At 36.8% G+C, this 19,209-nt stretch overlaps 1 protein-coding gene across 1 annotated transcript; it reads right to left on the bottom strand.

The window, feature by feature from the left end:
• Positions 1-115: 115 nt before the first annotated feature.
• On the bottom strand, positions 116-14,147 carry firrm (fignl1 interacting regulator of recombination and mitosis). The gene is made up of 25 exons (XM_014985370.2): positions 13,932-14,147; positions 13,570-13,720; positions 12,636-12,675; positions 12,446-12,534; positions 11,805-11,909; positions 11,356-11,496; positions 10,750-10,912; positions 10,525-10,609; positions 9,647-9,785; positions 9,345-9,434; positions 9,188-9,252; positions 8,934-9,082; positions 8,313-8,442; positions 7,809-7,995; positions 6,937-7,019; positions 6,476-6,527; positions 5,622-5,711; positions 4,524-4,709; positions 3,935-4,054; positions 3,757-3,852; positions 3,554-3,667; positions 3,123-3,227; positions 1,980-2,060; positions 1,728-1,877; positions 116-452 (listed from the first exon to the last, which is right to left on the bottom strand). Exons 1-25 carry the CDS (start codon positions 13,967-13,969, stop codon positions 243-245), a joined length of 2,859 nt encoding a protein of 952 aa, XP_014840856.2. The 5' UTR covers positions 13,970-14,147; the 3' UTR covers positions 116-242.
• Positions 14,148-19,209: the final 5,062 nt, after the last annotated feature.

The raw sequence follows: 19,209 nt of genomic DNA, 5'->3' as shown, positions 1-19,209 counted from the left end.
ATTTATTTGAGCTTTTTGGTTGGTGGTGAAATAAACATTTTGCTGCAAAAAATGTTTTTCTGTCTTTACGTCATGTCACAGAACCAATAAGAAAAAATATGACTGATGGGATCAATTGCAAATGCTCAGTATTTAAAGAGATTTAATAAACGGCATCAAACACAGCAAAATAAACTAAAACTCGGCACACATCCGATTCGCTGTACAATAAGTCTTGAGGGGGTTTTAAAATTAGAAAAGTGCTAGGTTGAGTGTCTGACTGAAGTGATTTCTCTTATGAGGGTCATCAGTTGCTGAAGTTTGGCTTTAAGCCACGATGGAGGTGGTGCCGTCATGCTGGCTTTACTCTCCACGAGAGCATGAAGGGCTTTTAAAGAGCTCTGAGCCGTCTGGATGTGGCGCTCGTACTCCTCATCTGCACTCGTCTCCTGTCGAGCTCTCTTTGGGCTTGGCTAAGAGGGAGGAAATTACAGAGAAAGTAAAGTTAACTCAATGTTATTTATTTCCCCCTCATGCTTAAAGCAAAAATAATGGAAGCAATCTAGGTAAATGTAAGCTAGTTACAGATTAAGAGATTTTGTTGGAGTATGGACTAATGAAATAAAACAGTAAAATTTAGCTTTTGGTTACCTTTTTATACAAGCATGAAAATACCAGTCCAACATTTTCTTCTTTTGCCATGCCTGTTTTTATGTGACAGCAGGATTTATGTAGGGTCACAAGTCTTAAAAGATGATCAGATTTCCAATCAGAGGGCTTAGATTTTATTTAGTTAAGAACAGCAATACCTGTAATTGATTCCGTATATTGTACCTCTGGCTAAGTAATTAGGGTGTTATTACACTGTGGCAAAACTTTAAGGCTCCATATGTGGGACAGGAAACTGCTCTGTCGGAAGGAATTTATCGCTGGCACTCTAAAATATATTACCATAAAACAAGGCACATTCGACTCACCACATTGTAAATAATGATTAATGCAAGAACAAGTCCTAAAGACAAAATGAGAAGGAAGAAAAAGAGCTTATGGCGGGACTTTGTCCTCATGTAGGAACTGCTAGAGTTCATGTCAAGTCCTTGGAAATGAGGATTAGACTAACCATGGCTGCCATGGCAGGAAGAACGCGACGACTTGTCCTAAAATCAATAAGGAATTCTTTAATTTTCCCTGCATCAATTAAGATGGTCGATGCCTTTACACCAGTCCCCACCGCTGTGAGTTAGACCCCACTACTGCTGTCATTTTTAAATTTCAACATATGAAAGGCTGGATGTTCAGCTGAGCAGTTATGAGACCGTCATGAGAACAGAAGTGGATTCAGGACACAGGCCTGAGCTGAGATTGATTTCTGTGGATTCTGACAGTTCATGCACCTCATCGAAGTGGGAAGGTATTAATTCAAGCAGCAGTAGGGAGTCTCTGCAAGTATAAAAAGCAGAGCGAAAGTCCAGGTGGATAACGTTACACTATCCATTACTAGCTCCTTCAGGAGAGCGTACATTTTATCTGGCTTGAAAAACGCATGTTCTTCTAGTTGAACATATGAATTGGTATATTTGTAGCATAGACTACTTCATAAAAGGCAAAAGGTTTGATAAAAAAAAATGCAGAAAACTTAGTAAACAGTTTTTTTAGTTTGAAAGCAGGTTGCCTTAGTCTGCCACCAGTTATAAGACTGTGTACATTCAGAGAGATGCCATAAATCTGAGCTCAATGACGCTGCTAACCTCAGGCTCTGTGATGGCTTCAGTTTCAGCAGCCTGTTTGTCAGAACCACTTTCTTTGCTCTCCAGTTTCTTATTGTGTTGCTCGATCACAGCTTTCTCCAGTTTCAGCCTTTTTAGCCGTGACTCCACATCTTCCAGTACTTTCAGTGTCTGCAAAAAAAAAAAGAAGAAAAACACACAATATCCACGATAGCCTGTTTTAATAAATCAGTTTCAATCCGAGTACATCCTCATTGAATGTTTATCACCGACCTTGCTTAGGTAATTGATCACTTTGGTCTTTGTTTCTTCCACACACAAACTCTGGGAAATGACCTCTTCATGGTTTGTATTCTTGAGCACCACAGGGAGATAATATGTTAAAGTCAGGCTGAAGCACCTACAGCCATGGCCAAAAGTTTTATGAATGACAGATTTTGTTTTTCTGCAAACTCTATTGTGCCACTGATGTTAAAATTGTTGTATAGCCAAATTGTTTTTTATGGTGTAGTGGTCAAGATTAAACAGTCACTCAAAATGTCATTGTTTTCATACCAGCCACTTGATAATCACTTTTGCCCCGAGACATGATGGTGCATCATTCATCAACACATTGCACCAGGAGGAAGCTTCGATGGTTTCCTTTTTCATGGCAGTGTTTTTGGACAAAACTATGAATGAGCCAATTCATCTGAAAGAGAGGATGCACTTAGGATGTTTCACTGTCGACATGACACAAAGTGTCCAGAGAATCCTTTTTCTAGATGTTCTTAACAGTCTAAACATGTCATCAGGTAAAACGACTCTCATCCTGTTGCTTCATGCAAAAGTCAGTCTCCCCTTGTTGTTTTTCTCAGAAAGAAATAGCTTCTTTGCTCCTCTTTGTAAAACAAGGCTAGAGTCCAGATGCTTACACCTCACAATGCATTCAGAAACTTTGCACACCATGCAATCAAAAGCTCTGTAGGTCGTGATCCTGGAGCTTACAGGACTCTCCTAAGTCCCTTGAAGCTTTGATCAGAGCAGCTGAACCTTGCCTTGACGGGTTTATTTGGTCGCGATCCGTTTTGAAGCAACATCCTTTCCTGTGAAGCACATCTGATGCAAACCAATGACGGCAGCTGCTCTTCCCTTGTCAACACTTTCCCCTAAGCTCATTGTAAGTATGTTATCAGGTCACTTTGTGGCAGCTCTAAAAACCACTGCATCTGTATTTTATTTTATTTTTTATAACTTTGCAGTTAACTGTCTTTCATCTAGTCACCTTACAGAGCAACATACAATTAATGCAAGTTGCCGAAGAAGTTTCCAAAAAAAAACAAAGATTTCTGTCAATCTGAAAACAGTTGGCCACAACTGATTATTTGAAAAAAAAAAAAAAAAAAAAAATGTACAATGGTGAAGTTTGTGTGGTACCCCTGCAAAGTAAGAAAAGGCCTCTAGGGCGTGCTGATGTAGCAGCCAAGACTTGTCAGCCAGAAGGACTCCAAACAGACTGCTCAATCTAGGAAGAACCTGGCTCTGTGGGACCAAAATATGTTACAAAAAGTATTTATAAGTATCTAACATGGTGCTGTATTGTTAGATAACACAAGAACTGGACTAACAGGTTTGCTTAAATCATTGTAAATAAGGATACGAGGTAAACATGTGTACTACTGTACTTTTCAGTAGGCCCACATTCAAGTTTTTTAAAAACTTTTTTCAATTGTATTGGAATTAAAATATAAATAATGTAACATTTTAATTAGGCATTTAAAAAGTTTCTAATTTTAAATAAAGTTAGTGAAACAAGTTAACTTTTTGACGAAATTATAATTTATTAAGATGTATCTGTACTTTTTTACCTGACAGTCTTCAGGAAAAAAGATCTTTCCCAGGGAGGAGAGAAACCCCAGAGCAGCCAGCAGTAGATAATCCGGACATTTCTGAGAAACTACAGCTTCCAGACACAACAGAGCCTAAAATAACAATGAGCAGAAATATGATCCACTTTTTAACCCTTTAATGTGTAAAAAGAAAACAAAACAAAACAAAAAAACAGCATTACCTGAGAAATGGCTTCAGGTCTGATGTTCTTTACAACAACAGTTGTCGCTGACAAGAGCAGCTTCAAAGTATCTTGGAGCACAAGGTGGGTCTGCAACTGTTTAGGACAAGTTACACAGAAATGAGTCTTCAATCTTTTTCACTAATTTCGTGTGTGTACATTTGTGTGTTTTTGTCACCTGACTGGGATTCATTCGTGACCACAACTGTGTAATCATCCTCACAACAGACAATGAGCACTGTTCCTCAGGAGAAGGATGCCCTCGAAGCAGAGAGAGGAGCGACCCCAGCGCTGCGTTCTGGCACCAACACAGACATTGTATGAAAAAATCATTAATTTTTAATATCACAGTTTCCCCACCCTGCTCCACTGTATTGTTTTCTACCCTGAAGGTCATTCAGGGAAGAAAACAACCCTGAATGACAGCTGCTAGGCAGCAATCCAGTTGTCAAAGTATGAGGTACACAGTCTGCTAGTGGCTGTTATGCATAAACTTTGACACTAAATGTGACATATTTATGTTGCAAGTAGATAATTTTGAATCTGTCCTTAAAACAGAACAGATGTCTGGATAATTTCCACGGAAAACATTAAAGTAAACATTCACAGAAAATATCGGATGTTTGACTAAGACAGCTGTCTTTAATCTCGGAAACAGGCGTATCTTACTCTTGAGCCCAACCATTGTTTCCATATCAGTTTTGGTGCACAGAAGCAAAACTGCTTTAAAATGTCAGTAAACCTCAAATATCCAAGACTGTCCTCACCACTTTGTCCACTTGTCCCAGTTTGTATCCTCCGTCCTCCCACTCCATAAGAACCCTTTGCATCAGGGCAATGATCTCTGTCTCCACACGAAGACGGACGTCCTGAGAAAGAGCTCTGAGGAGGACGTGATGCCACACGGGAAGATTTTCCACCTTTGATGGTGAGAACTCTGCCACCAACTCCAACTGGAAAAATAACTCCTAAGATCATTGTTTCTAATAATAAATAGGGTGGGTTGAGGCAATGAAGAAGCATCCAGAATATGAGATTTGCCCTTTATTTACGTTGTCTCTTCAGCAGAAGAGATAATCCTGACATTTTTGTTATTAGGACCTTTACTTTTCCGTTTAAAATGTCAAAAGTCTGTCAACTGGGAAATTAAAAAGTTAAAAAAAAAAACTGTAAAACTAACAGGCTGCACCAGTTGCAGTTTTCTGGCCAATCTCCGATCTTTAAAAAGCCCGACGTTCTGATTCAGATTTTGATTTCTACAACTGTCTGTGAGGCCGTGGAAATCTTCAAAGATCCGTTTTTAACGTCAAAGGTTTTTTTCTGTAAAAAAATGTTCATGTCTCAGATTTGTGTTCTCAGGATAACTGTTCCATTGTCTCATTTTCTTTAGATAACAAGAGGATATTTTGTTATAACTAAATACTTGTATGATCTCAAAATATTACCCTTACAAAAGCTGAAACTTATTATATTAACAATGCAGAAACCCTGGTTGTTTTGCATTTTAGAAAACTCTTTGAAAGTTTGTTCAGATATGAAGTTACATTAATGTTGGCAAAGTAAGCAGAAGGTAAATACGTTTCCCATTTGTGACAGAAACCAGATTCAAGAGTGTCCTCATTTACTGTCCTGAGATACTAGCTGCTTTGAAAACAGAAACAGCAGAGCATCAAAACAAAGCTTTATCTTTAAATTAGTGATTGTCCAACAACTTCCTAGTTTTCCAAACTACTTAAATTTTATCTTCCTCTTTCTACACAGCCAAAGGGCTGGACTGACCAGTAAGTTAAAAATTTCACAGCCCTGCCTTGGGGTTCTTTCTGACAACCTAACCATTTTGCATTTCTGATCTTAATGCCTCTAACCTGGTGGCTCGGGGTCATGAGGAAAACCATACGTCTCAGTAGCAATCCCAGGTGTAACAACTGGTAGCATTCAGAGTTGCATGCTTTCACCTAGAGGAGGAAAAAAAAAACAGACAGCAGAATTACCCTTTAATAGACACTGAAGTAAACCTCCAAATCACCAAATTCAGGTGTTCTCCTAATTTTCATGCAAAGACATGTTTATGAAATTCAGCATCTTGGCATGCATTCTGCTCTTAAAAACATCTGTGAAGTCACTGTCTGGAGACAGTAGCTACAGGCCTCCAAACATCGTGGAATTCAAATTATGTCAATCTGAATTCCACAGAACAGATCTTGGAATGAATCACCAAGTCCAAGCAGCTGCAGGCAAATCTTGATATCCAGTTTGTGATAAGTGCAACGCAAAAGGAAACTGGACTACAGCAGATAACTGTCCTTTAGAGGGTCATAACATGCTGCTCTACTTGATGAGTGTGGTTTAGATGGTTGCCAGGGACATGGTACTTCAATGACTGCACTGTTTGTGACACAAGGTGTTTTTCTTCATAGGATTGTCGTTTCCCCTTACTCCCAGTGATAGAAACTCCTAATGTTAACAATTTGGGGACAACCATTTCCTGACTAAACAAGACAGCACACCTGTCATGGATGAGGGAAATGTGTTTGGGAGAACTTGACTAGCTGCACAGATGAGTTTGAGTGGAAACTGTGCTGGAGGCCTGGTCCTCCGGGATATACATGACCTCACAGATGTGCTGTGGAAGACTACTTGGATAAAGAGACTCGTCAACCTTGTGGCAAGCGTTTCAATACTTGTGTCAACACAGTAAATGTCTTCTGGTTTTACCCACCAGCTGAGCAATAAGCAGGACATGATGTAGGCAAAGTTCTGCTGTTCCGTATCTGAAAGAATAAGTTGAATTAAACAGTCACTCATGTTAAAAATGCTTACTTGCAGACAGAGTTAAGCAAGTTAGACAAACAAATGGTGGGGATATGCATTTACTTCTGTGCAAATTAAGCTGAAAAATATAACTTTGCAAAGTCCTGGAAATGTATTAATGAATCCTCTTGTGACTCTCCTGGTTTGTGTAGGTGCTACAACAATTATTATAAGGTACTATCTTAGTATCTTTCATCAGATCACAATTCAAGCTTGCAAAAGAAGCTTGAATAGTATAAATGTTGCTGTACTGCAAATAGCTTAACTACTCATCACTTAGTTGCAATGAATAGAAAAACCGGAGACCTCATTTTAAGTGCAATGCTCAGAACTTTGATTTAAAATAAAAGGCATATTTATTGCACTAACCGTGCTGTGAAGCACCACACATCTACTGCCAACAAAGCTGTTGGCGTGTCAGCCTGCAGCACAGCATCCATCAAACAACGTTCCTAAGGAAGCGCGATAGAAGAACAAGGGAAATCAGATTAGCGAGAACCAAAAACCACAAAGCTCAAAGGACAGGGAGGCAATTACAAAAATACACATATATTTAACAGATATCAGAATGAAAGTGAAAGAATAGCTTGACTTGAATGAGAGGGACACCTACATGAAAACAAAGGCAGTTTGTTGCTTGCCAAACTAAATGTTTGGTTTGAAACTAACTTCAACCCAGAACTCCTTTTCAGAGCCAAGTAGACAGAGTACGTGCAAGTCAAAATTTAAGCTCAAATGTATTTTCCTCCAGCAGTAAAATACTTTTGTGTTTCCCCCTTATATGATTTGAATACTTTTCCAAAGAATAAAACTTGTCACAATTAAAAAAAAAAAAATCTCTAAAATCTCACCTTTTTTAGATGAAATAAATGATAATTTGGTTCCACTTTTTGTTTGACATGTAATTCACAGGACATTCAAACTGATTTCAAAGTTGTACAATGCAAAAAGTAAGGACTGGACCCTCCTCAATCCTACATAGAACATGGCTATTTTGATTAAGTCAACAATACTCTGTGGGTCGGATCTGGAGGGTCTAGGCCACACAGTCATTTGCTGATTCTGAATTCATGATGGCTCTTGCTAATATGAGAAGGAAGTTTAATTTTCAAGCTTCACTGACATGCCAATGTTAGTTTTACCAGTCCTGTCTGAGATGTATCATATTTGAGCTATAAATGTTTTAATTATGTTCATAATTGTTAACTTAGTGTGTAAGTGGCTGGACATGCAGGCCTTACTAGTACAGGAAAGTAGACTGGAGGGAGCACAGCCACACTGGCACAGAGCTGTACACAAATGTGTTGGTGCAGGGTGACCTCAGCCTGGGCCTGACCCTTCAGCATAACCCCTGGCAACCGAACTGGTACTTTACGCTCAGTGTAGCATCGTCGGAAACTAATAAAGATAGCATGGAAAAGAGGAAGCCTAGAAAGGGAGAAAGAACAAAGGAAAATGTTTTGACACTCGGCCAACATAAACCTGCTTTACTTTAACCTGATAAGAAATCATCAATCAGGGCCAACAAGCTTACTGTACTGACAAAGGCTTTACTCTCAGTTTGAAAGATTAAATATGCATATAATACAATCTGAGAAATCACAATAAAATACGAGAATGACTGCTAACATACATTAGAATAGACTTTAAAGTAAGATGGCAAAACTGAAATAAAAACGCAAATTATCAGGGACCCTTAAGAGTATTAGAAAAACAAAAACTCTTTAGAAACCCCGGTGTGTCACCTCGGTGTGTCTTCTGGAAACTGACTTCCAGAGTACCAAAGCTCCATCACTTCCTCTGGTTGGCTGAGCAGCTGTCCCAAAATATTCACCAGCATGAGAAAATGTGGAAGCTCGTGCTCAGAGCTCAACCCTGCAGGGAAGGGAGTTGTGAGAATGTTAATATCTTTTTGTTTTGGGTTCATAGCAAACACAGACCCCAAACAATAAGCAGTCTATCCTGGACAAAAAATTACTGTTTCCGTCTGAGAAAAAGATCTTGAAAAAGTAGCTCTTAGCCAATGTCTGCTGTTTAGCTTTGAAACAACTTAGATGCAGTTTCTTCATGACGTGAACAATGTAGCAGCTTTTTACCTTCTAAAATGTTATCTTTATCAGGAAAATGAAATGACCCACAGAAGGAAGCTCAGTTATTTATCTGCTGCTGTGAGTCCATTTATAGCTAAATGTAGGGAAAACAGGAATTAACTATTAATTTTAGAAGGAAAAAAGATTGTGTCTTACCAGAAATGAGAATAATTCAATAGATTTAAAAAGTTGTTTCACAAATATTTAACAACTGTAAGAAAACATGGACGCCTTACAAAGGATATTTAATGGACACTTTTTAAAATGTAAACTCACACACGTCTGGCTCCAGGACAACTTCAGCAAAGGGCCTCAGAGGCAACAGCTGAAGCAGGAAAGCATCCATCGGAACCAGAACTGATGCACTTAGCTCACCAGTCAGAGCTGTGGGCAGCGACGGGGCACACAAACTTGGAGGAAACCTACTGAAAGACACAAAGCGCATCATAATCAGAAGTATGCCAGGAATCCCAGACTAAATGTTTAGAAGTTAAATCTCACTTTTTCAGCTCAGATGGAAACATTTGTACCTGAAAATCTGGAGGTAGAGTTGGTGAAAGCAGCTGGATTTTTTTGTCAGAAAATATTTAAATTCCTGTTAAGAGAAGAAGATTGAAAGAAAAGTTGGTAATACCTAAAATCAAGAGAGCAACACGTTTCAAAATGTTGCAAAAAAGATTTCAGTACCTTTATGTAATGAACCAAAGTGTTAGCAAAGAATCTGCACATCTTTGCAGTTTTCTGGAAAAGCTTGTACTCTGGACTTTGAACAGTCTCCTGCAACAGGTCCAAAGTACATTAATAAGACAGGGGTTTGTGATGCACAAAATAATAAGTTTATTATAGTTATAAGCTGCCACTTGTACGTACAGTACCACTACAAAAGGTCAAATGTAGGTGAAAACAACAGACAAGTATATTACTAATAATATAATTTATAAATATCTTATACTTTGATACTTTACAATATCTAATTAGATCTTTCTGACCTGTAAACCTGCCAGCTTTATCTGTTCAGCCATCTCCACACAGCTGTGTAAGGAAGCCAACAAGTTGTCAGACAAGCTGTTGACGATGTCGCCATGGTGCAGCTGTTCCTCCACCAACGACTGGTACTTCAGGCTCTGCCTGAACAAAATAATTTCAAATATATAACTAGGACATATGTCTAAATCTGGATTAAGATAGCTCCATTACCCTGCAAAAATATCTAAGTATACATTTTCTCACAATACAACCACAAACAACACAATTTCATTGGGATTTTAGTTGATGGACCACCACAAAGTGGAAGATACATTTGATGTCAAGGGAAAATGGTAAATGGTTTTCAAATTTTTTAACAATTAAACATCTAAAAGGTGTGGTGGGAAATTATCCGTTAATGGAAAACATCACAAATCTGACCTTTAACAAGGAGAAGCCAGTGAAATGCTACAGAGTTAAAACTGGGGCAGCTGCTAACCTTCCACTGGACAACAACCCTAAACATATAGCCAGTGATTCAATGTGACGGCTTAGATCAAAGCATATTCATGTACTAAAATGGCCCAACCAGAGATCTGACCAAAATCCAATCGACAATCTGTGGCAAGATTTGAAAACCAAGCTCCTGTTTTGCAAAGAAGAGTGGGTAAAAATGTCATTCTCCAGAGAAGACTTGGAACTGTAAAATACTTTCAAAACCAGGTATTCCTTTCCTTCCACTTTACAAATATACACTACTTTGTGTAGGTATATCACAACCAATCCCAATGAAAAATCTGTCTGTAATGGGTACACAATGTAAAAAAAAAAAAAAAAAAAAAAAGCTCAAGATAGATCAACAAAACATGCTTACAGAATAAAAGAATAAAAAAGGACTTACTTGATTAGGAACTTCCATGTGTTTGCATGCAGTGCAATGTCAAGGTTAGAGATAATGGAGCAGATATCGAGAAGGCTGTGAATCACTGTAAAACATTGACATGCTTAGTGAGTCTCAAACTGCATAAAATATACCCTGATAAAATAAAGTCAACAATTTCACAGTGACCAGTGTTGCAGTGAAAGACAGAAGGATGCATACTTCCATACACACACCTAAACACACCTGCAACAATGTCAGAAACCTCTTCATCTGAGGCGCTACTGTCCAGAGAGATCCTGTCCAGGACCTCCAGTAGACTCTTTTGTAGGGAATACGCCTCCTTGAAGAGTCCTTGCAGCAGATCGGCCACCAGAGATAGACGGCCACAATAAACTATCTCACTGTCCTGTGGACAGAAGCACGGACAGCATGTTGCTGAACTCAGTTCTATACTTAAAGATTACATTAGTTATTTGAAGAACACAAAAACAGTTACCAAAAGTAATAAAAATATGCACTAAACATGTAATAAAGGTAAACATAACACATTTACATACATCTCAACTCAAAGAAATTGAGTCAGAGGGTAAAAGTTTGCTACAACAAAAATCTAGCTTAATTTGTTTCATTCAAGGTCAGAGTATAAAAGTTTAAGCTTCCCTACTTTATCTACATTAACTCCAGGAAGAGGAGTTAATGCTGGAATAGAAGTCTAATCTCTGCTGCTGTTGGTTTTGGCTTTATTACTTGCAAATTATCAAGAGAAGGCTTCCCTTAATTCTTTCCCAGAAGGTTGAAAATACACCCCATTTCCTTCTTTCTTCGGAGGATCCAAACTAAAAAACAAACCTTGCAGTGCTGAAATGTTTTTCTCAGGACTTTAAGGATGCAAGTCGGTAGCGAACGGATAGCATCCAAACACAGACCTTCTTCAAATGAGCCAACGTGGCGCACACAAATGGAAAGTGCATCGATTAACTGAACCATTGCCTGAAAGAGACAAAATCTTAGTCAAGCATGAGCCAGAGGAAAAGTTAGTAATTAGAGATGCACCAAATAACTGGCCAGAGATTAGAACCAAATCCATTTTTTTCCCATGATATGAACATGCATTCTGTAAATGCATTAAAAAAAATCATCCAGATTAGAGATTTAATCTTTGACGTTTACTTTTACTTTGGCACCATTTCATAATATCTTCATCAAAATCAGTTGGAATCTGTAGGCCAGATCCTGAATGTCAGGAAGAATTTTCATGAGGATATAACACTCTTTCTGATCTCACTTTGTATGCTTACCTGTAGAATGTTCCTTAGAAAAGCACACAGTTCAGTGTTTTGACTTGAAAGCTCGCCAACTTGATTCATAATTTCTTTCATCATGTTGTCGAACATTGCAACTGCCTGCACACATTTGTGTAAGACAAAAGGAGACAAATTGTTACACTTTTTCGGGAGACTTGTTAATAAATTGGTAAATCGGACGTCAACAAGTACCCACAACACAGTCTAATACCGCAAGGAAATAATATGGAACACTATTTTCCCCCTAGGGGAAGAATTACAGACATATCATTTAAACACGGCAGCTGAAGGATATCAAATAATCGTCCTCTATTCTTAAGTTAGAAGTTGTGGGTGACAGCCATAATTTTACTATGTTCACAGGCCACCATGCCCTTAAAAATCACAAGAATGCTTACTTCTAATTGTGCATTAAAAATATATATATTTCTGAAATAAATGCAATACCAATATTTTGATGTAATATAGTGGGAGTTTCTTCAACAATTAAATGTGAAACTTAAAATGGTAATATAGCATATGTTCTATTTAATAACATTAATTTTACAAAATTAATGTCTGTTTACACTTTATATAAAATTTCTAAAATTGGTTCTGAAATAAAAATCCACAGCACAAACTCGTTTTCCATTCACCTTTGGTAGGATCTTGGAAAAGCACTCGTCTTCCAGCTCTGACAAACCAATGTGTGGCAAGAACATCTCTGTAATTATCTTCAGTATACCTGTGTGATTATTTTTTTTACATTAGAGATGGTTCACAGGAGGATTAAGAAAATAAATACACAGAGATGTTTAATAATTAATAAAGAGAATAATTACTCACGTAGACAATCATTCCAGGTAGCTGCCTCATAATGCAAAGAGTAGAAACAGTCAAGAAAAAGTTCTGTATTGCACTTTGTTTTTATACCACAATTCTATTATGTGTCAAAAGTGTCACCATTCTATTAAAAAACATTAAATATATACTTGCATATGTAAAAATTTAAATAATGTTGGAAAAGCACAGATTGAAAAAAATCACTAAAGTTAAAAATAGTATAAATGTTGAAATTATCAAAAGCCATAGCATTAGTCAGCAAAAAAAGCTTAAGATTTTTATTATGTCAATCATCCATAAAATACATAGACAACTAAATGTGGAAGTCATTATTTAAAATATGAATTCATGTGTTGAAAGCATATCTTTGTAGTTTCAGTGTTGTAGTGTATTGTGAATTTATTTTACAGATCAACTTTACTCAGTTGGTTAGACAAGCACAGTCACAGACAAGGTAAATGGTCTGCAGTTCAACTGTTGTCCAGGTTAGCAAATGTTAGGGTGCATTTGACATGCACTGTGACTGATTCAGTCATGTCAACTGTAGCACAGGAAATATGAATTTGTTAATTAAATACTGAAATAGTTAATAACTTAAAGTTAATTGAGGTTTATGTGTGATTTACAAATTTGCAAATTGTGTATTTCATAAATTACACATCTATATAAAATATGGCAGTTTTTATTAAATTTATTATATACATTGGGATTTTTCTGATGCGTTGAACCGTTCAGGAATTACGGTAAAGAGACGTACACAAGCCGAATCCTGTCGGCCGCGAAAGGCTGGTTATAAGACGGATTTAGTACCAGCTCTCATTAGCTTCATATAAAACAACAATCTTACGAAAATATGTGTACGTTTTGACTCAAAGCATTACACAACATTCCTATTTGGATAAGACTGTGAGTCACTAAATGTTGTGTGAAAGGATATTGTAAGTTTAGGCAGGACAGACTTGAGCTCCTGGCGACAGGTTTCCTGACTCCACTGCACCACCTCTTCCAGCAAAGATGTGTTGGTCTGGGACATGATGAAAGAAAATCCGCCGGTGTTGGAAGGAAGGACGGGGATTTTAGGGTCCTCTCTGGGGGATGGAGTCAATGAAAGTGATTCGCATTCATATTCACCAGTATGTCCTCTTCTGGGGAACGAAGTGTTGTTAATAGCAAGTCATTTAAAGCTTTGAAAGGCGACAAAGAACCCGAGAAAACCTTAGCCTTACAATGCAAGCACAGCTCAACGTTACAATCAATATTAGCTTGTTGTAGGTAAACTAGTTACTCGTGAACTCTTACCGAACAGAACACGGGACTGAATCTTTCAGTTCGGACATCGATTAAGCTCAAATTCCTTTACCTGTGTTTCTCCTGACGTCACACGTATTCTTTGTTTCCTATCCAAAAAGCCCTAAACTTATTTTTTCTTTTAAATTGTCAAAGTAAAAAGTATTGACGGTTTATTTTCGACGAGCATAACATTCCGCGCGCCTGTGCTTAAATCGGATATGACGTCAGAACTACGCGTATCATCGCATATTGTGCTGATTGGTTGGAATCGAAGGATAAACCAATGACAAAACTAAACGCGTTTAAATCGATGACAAAAGCAACATTGGGTGGAAGACTTTTTTTATTTTTACTGTGATGAAAAACATGTTTAGTTTCACTCACTGTGGTTCTTGAGTGTATTATTAATGCATTAAAACGCTTGAAATATAATAAATAAATAGAATAAATAAATAGAATAGTTGACGTCACACATCAGGCTTACTGTATTTATGTTAACAAGAGAAAAAAATAAAGTTGGTTAACATCAGTTCAGCATCTTCTGACTCACAGTTACAGACGGCAATAATCACGTATCTTTAATATAAACAGCAACGAAAAAATATTTTTTAGTAAAGGAAAAATAATACACATACATATTTCACATTCAAAGGCTATAATTGGTAACTGAAATGTTATATTTGCATCAAATATTAAAACATAACGAGAAACATAATACTCAACAAAGAGCAATGTTGAGGGCAATGGTTCCCAATTAACAATTAACAGCAGTTAACATCTGTAAAATTAAACACAGCTAAAATGCACATTAATTGTTAAAAACATGTACAAAACAGGACAAAATTGCGCATGAAATGTTGTACATAATTAAGTTTGCCTAAAATATATCTTAAAATGTCATACTTGAAAAGAAAACACGAAGTTGATCATAAAACTTACCACAGTTGCAGATGGCAACCGAAAAATGGGATGAACTGTCTGTTACTTTTCGCTATGGTAACAATCAACTGTCAAGAGCAACACAGAACTTAACATAAAATAACACATAACATTATAAGTCAGGAGAAAATAACTGTTGACTAAACAACATGAATGTGAAGAATGAATAAACCTATTTGACAAACTTCACATCTATCTGTTATCTTATTGTTAAAATAAGATCATAAAAATAAAATAAAATCCTACATTGAATCATTATCCTTCTCAAAACCATTGGAAGCCTATTTTTTTTCTGGTAGCTTACAATCAGAGTTTGTGGTATCATGCACTGGCCTATCACTAAGGTTGGCAATTTAAAAAAAAGATTCTCCATGACAGATTCTCCACATTACTTAACAATTGTTTTACAGCAAACATATTTATTTATATTGGGGATAAGCACTAACAAATGCCATACATTTTACAAATTCCATGTATAAATTAATCACACCGGTAAAAGGCACTTAAAAAAATATTTTGCAGTTTAACAACCACTGAATGTACTTCCATCTAATTATTTGATGAAACACAAACATCAAGTTGTGTGAGATCATAGACAAACACACGATTCAGTGAACATACTAAATAGCAGTGAGCTTTTCAACAGATGAGACAAAAGAATAATCATTACACTTGACATTTGTGAATTGTAGCTAACTCATTCCTAATGAGGTGCTTTCCCCACACACTGTTTTATTACTGACCAAACACAGAACGCTTTCATTACAGTTAAGCTGGGAATGCAGCACATCTGTTGTTTTTCACGTAGTTCGATGGAAGTAAGTAACTGATAACATAAATTTACGATGTTTAGGCAGATACACTTATGTGTGCTATTTTTCAATTGTGTACAGCCTTTTCAAATAGTTTCCATATCTGAAGTGAGTTTCTATATCAAAACTTCCTTCCATAAATCTTATGCTGTATTTGTAGAATATCAATGCAAGCATTTCTAATGATACTGTAAAAAATTAATTACCAAGTAAGTGTATCCGGCTCTAGGTTAATAAATGTTAAGATAATTTTCAGAAGAAATTAGCAAAGCAAATGCAGGCTTTTTACTTTTAAGTTGGGAATTTTCTCTCTGACCTAACTGACCTTATGGATTGATGCCAGTAAGCTATTGTACTGCTGATAAACTCTAAAGCAGGGAAGTAAAGTATGCCGTACATTCATGTGACTTCTCTTTTAGCAGCCTGAGGTGTGAGTTGCAAGCTGCAGGAAATGACTAACTTCTTGTTTGGACAAATGGACTCCTGCAGAGATGTGTATCTTTCCAAAAGTGAGATTGGTTTCAGTCCACTTGGAGGAAAGATGTCTGGGACAGCGTGACCGTTTCTACCATAACAAAATCAGCTAAAATTTCTCTTCAGACATAGTGTGAACTGAGGTTGCCCAAAAATATGCCTAGCATGAATATTACAATATTACATGCAAGAAGCACTCAGGTGCAGCCTAAGACGAAAACAAATATCGACGGTAATAACATTTCCAAAATGTAGTTGAAATCAGATGTCTACATAGACCAAATAAAAAGAAAATCAAATGGTTAGTTAGAATAACCAAAATGATTTCTATTCGCTAAATACGAGAAAACTGAGCTTCTTCAGTGACAGGCTTCATAAGAGGTTCTTCCTCACGGCAGCTGTTAGACTCTAAAACCAGCACTGCTCCAAACAGTGCTTACCTCCCTGCAGGTATTTGCAGATTTCCCTTTCATGTCTGTCGTTTCTTATGCACAATTGTACATATATTTGAACATTTCATTTTAGAAGATCCTACTCATTTGCACAATTCTCTGAATCTGAAGATGCTGTTTTTTTTAATGCTGTACTTGATGTGACTACATATTTTCATTTGTATTCAATAATTTTTATAGAATCAAATTTGCTACCTTGTTCTTACAAGAAAAGTTAAACATATAAAATATTGATGAGAGAATAACACAATTAGCCCAGAAGCTAATGAAATAAGAAAAAAAAAAAAAAAACACTTTCAATGGGGAAATTTGCTCTGCCAGACAACATGGCGCTTCCTTTTCGTTCCCCACTTAATGTGGAGTAATGTGAAAAATATATAGTTCATTCAGTCTTTACAGTAATTAATGCATTTTCCAAGAAAGGGATGTGTCAGAGGAGCTTAAGAATGTTGCCTCCCACTCTGACCCTCCAGTTTGCAGATAATGTAGAGGTTATCGCTTAACAGGAAACCATGTTGGAATTTGAATGGAAACCGGAAAGAAAGAGCCCTTTTCTTTTTTCTTTTAAAGTCGCCGGGTGGCTGATTGAACATGGCCAAAAATCAGTGTTCACCTTGCACCTCGTAATGAGGGTCAAGTACAACAGAGGAGATCTCTGGCAGTGTTGGCAGACAAGCTAAATCTGTTCTTGTCTGCCACATCTTATTTTCACTGTAACTAATTTCAGATAGGGGAAAGCCCTGAGCAAAAAAATGGGGGATGCCTGCTTGGCATAGCAAGAATTCTGTGTGGTACGACTTTGAAGCTGTTCTGTTCAGACCCAGACATTGTTTCAACCACACACACACACACACAAAATCTTTTGTTTGATTTCTTATAAAATAAATAAAATCAAAAACAAAAAATATATGCTTTTGCATTTATCACAGAAAAATAACATATTCAAGACATAAAAACATCCACGGCATATTTGCCTTGATTAAATGTAGTCAGAATATGAAATTTGAATCAGTGCTCACACTTTTTGTAGTAGTTTTGCTAATTTTCTTTTCCTTCACTCCCACATTATTCCTAATGATGTGTCTCTAAAGCTTTTGTGTAGAATCCCTTTGACACAGATTCCCAGTTAGATTTAGATCTGACATTTTACACCCAAATCCAACTTCAATTTAGCTCTGATAAATTGAAGTTGCTCTGACTATATATTCAAATGTTATTCTGCTGGAATGTGAACCTCTTCCCCAGCCTCAAGACTTCTGCAGCATCTAAGAGGATTGCCCAATATTAAGCACCATGCAGTTGTCTTCACCTACTGAAAAAGAAAAATTACCACAGCCTGATGCTGCCACCAACATGCGTCACTTTAAGGCTGAGGTCTTCATGATGATGTAGTTATTTTGCCAGAAAGCTACATTCTGGTTTCATATGACCAGAACATCTTCTCACACCTCAAACATCTTTATGCATTTCTAAAGGCTTTGTTTCAACAACTTTGGTGACTTGTGACTTTCCTATGAAGATTTGCTGTGTGTTTGAGTTATAGTTTTCCCTTCTTCCACCTGAGCAGCTGCAGCTCCCATGGAGTCACCATAGGCCTCCTAACTGCTTCTACTTCTCACACTGTTGGTAGGTTCAGAGCAGACATATTTTCAGATGATACGTTAAACAGTGTCTCATAAGTTGTTCAAAGTACACTCTTGTATGGTGTTTTCGGTAACACTTTATTTGAAAGGGGGTGAATAAGACTGTCATGACACTGTCATAAAAATCTGTCATGAACATGAATAAGTCTTCATGAATATTTATGACTGTTGTCATAAAGTGTCAGGTAAATTATGACACTTTTAATACAAAGTTGACATTATTCAAAATGTCTTTGTTATGACAACTTGATATTAACCAGGAAATCATTACTGATATAAATTTGTTATAAAAGTATTACTGATTGCACTTTAAAAATTAGGTAACTTTATGTTATTATTAATGTCAAGTTGTCATAACAAAGACATTTTGAATAATGTCAACTTTGTATTAAAAGTGTCATAATTTACCAAATGACGCTTTATGACAACAGTCATAAATATTCATGAAGGCTTATTCATGTTCATGACAGGTATTATGTCATGTTTATGACAGTGTCATGACAATCTTATTCAGCCCCCTTCAAATAAAGTGTTACAGTGTTTTCTTTATAACTTTGTAATTTTGTGTTTTTATTAAAGTACCTTGAACCTCCCTTTTGCTAAAATGTGCTATGCAAATAAACTTGATTGAATGATTGTTTTTAAAACATGACCCTGATTTAAATTTTTACAAAGATATATTCCTGATTTGTTTGTTCACTAATGTCCCCTAACAAGTCTCTGAGGCCTTAAATGTCACAATTTTAGGATATTTAACATTAAAACTAATGTTGATCAAATAATTGACTTGCTAAAACTGTAATAACAGCAAATAGAAACTAAGGCAATTTACTCTAAAGTCATTATTTTCTGTAAAAAGGGTCTTGTAATGAAATGCAATGCCAAAATGGAAAAGGAAAAAATAATTCTTATCTGTCGGTGGCTTTCAAAACAACACGCTTTCCCCCAGCTTAACAGGATGCGCCGT

Source organism: Poecilia mexicana, unplaced genomic scaffold, assembly GCF_051168715.1.
Source record: "Poecilia mexicana isolate PSO_F unplaced genomic scaffold, ASM5116871v1 scaffold_4, whole genome shotgun sequence".
Classification (NCBI taxonomy): Eukaryota; Metazoa; Chordata; class Actinopteri; order Cyprinodontiformes; family Poeciliidae; genus Poecilia; species Poecilia mexicana.
Note: the sequence above shows the minus strand (reverse complement) of the source record. Positions and strands in the feature narration are given on the sequence as shown.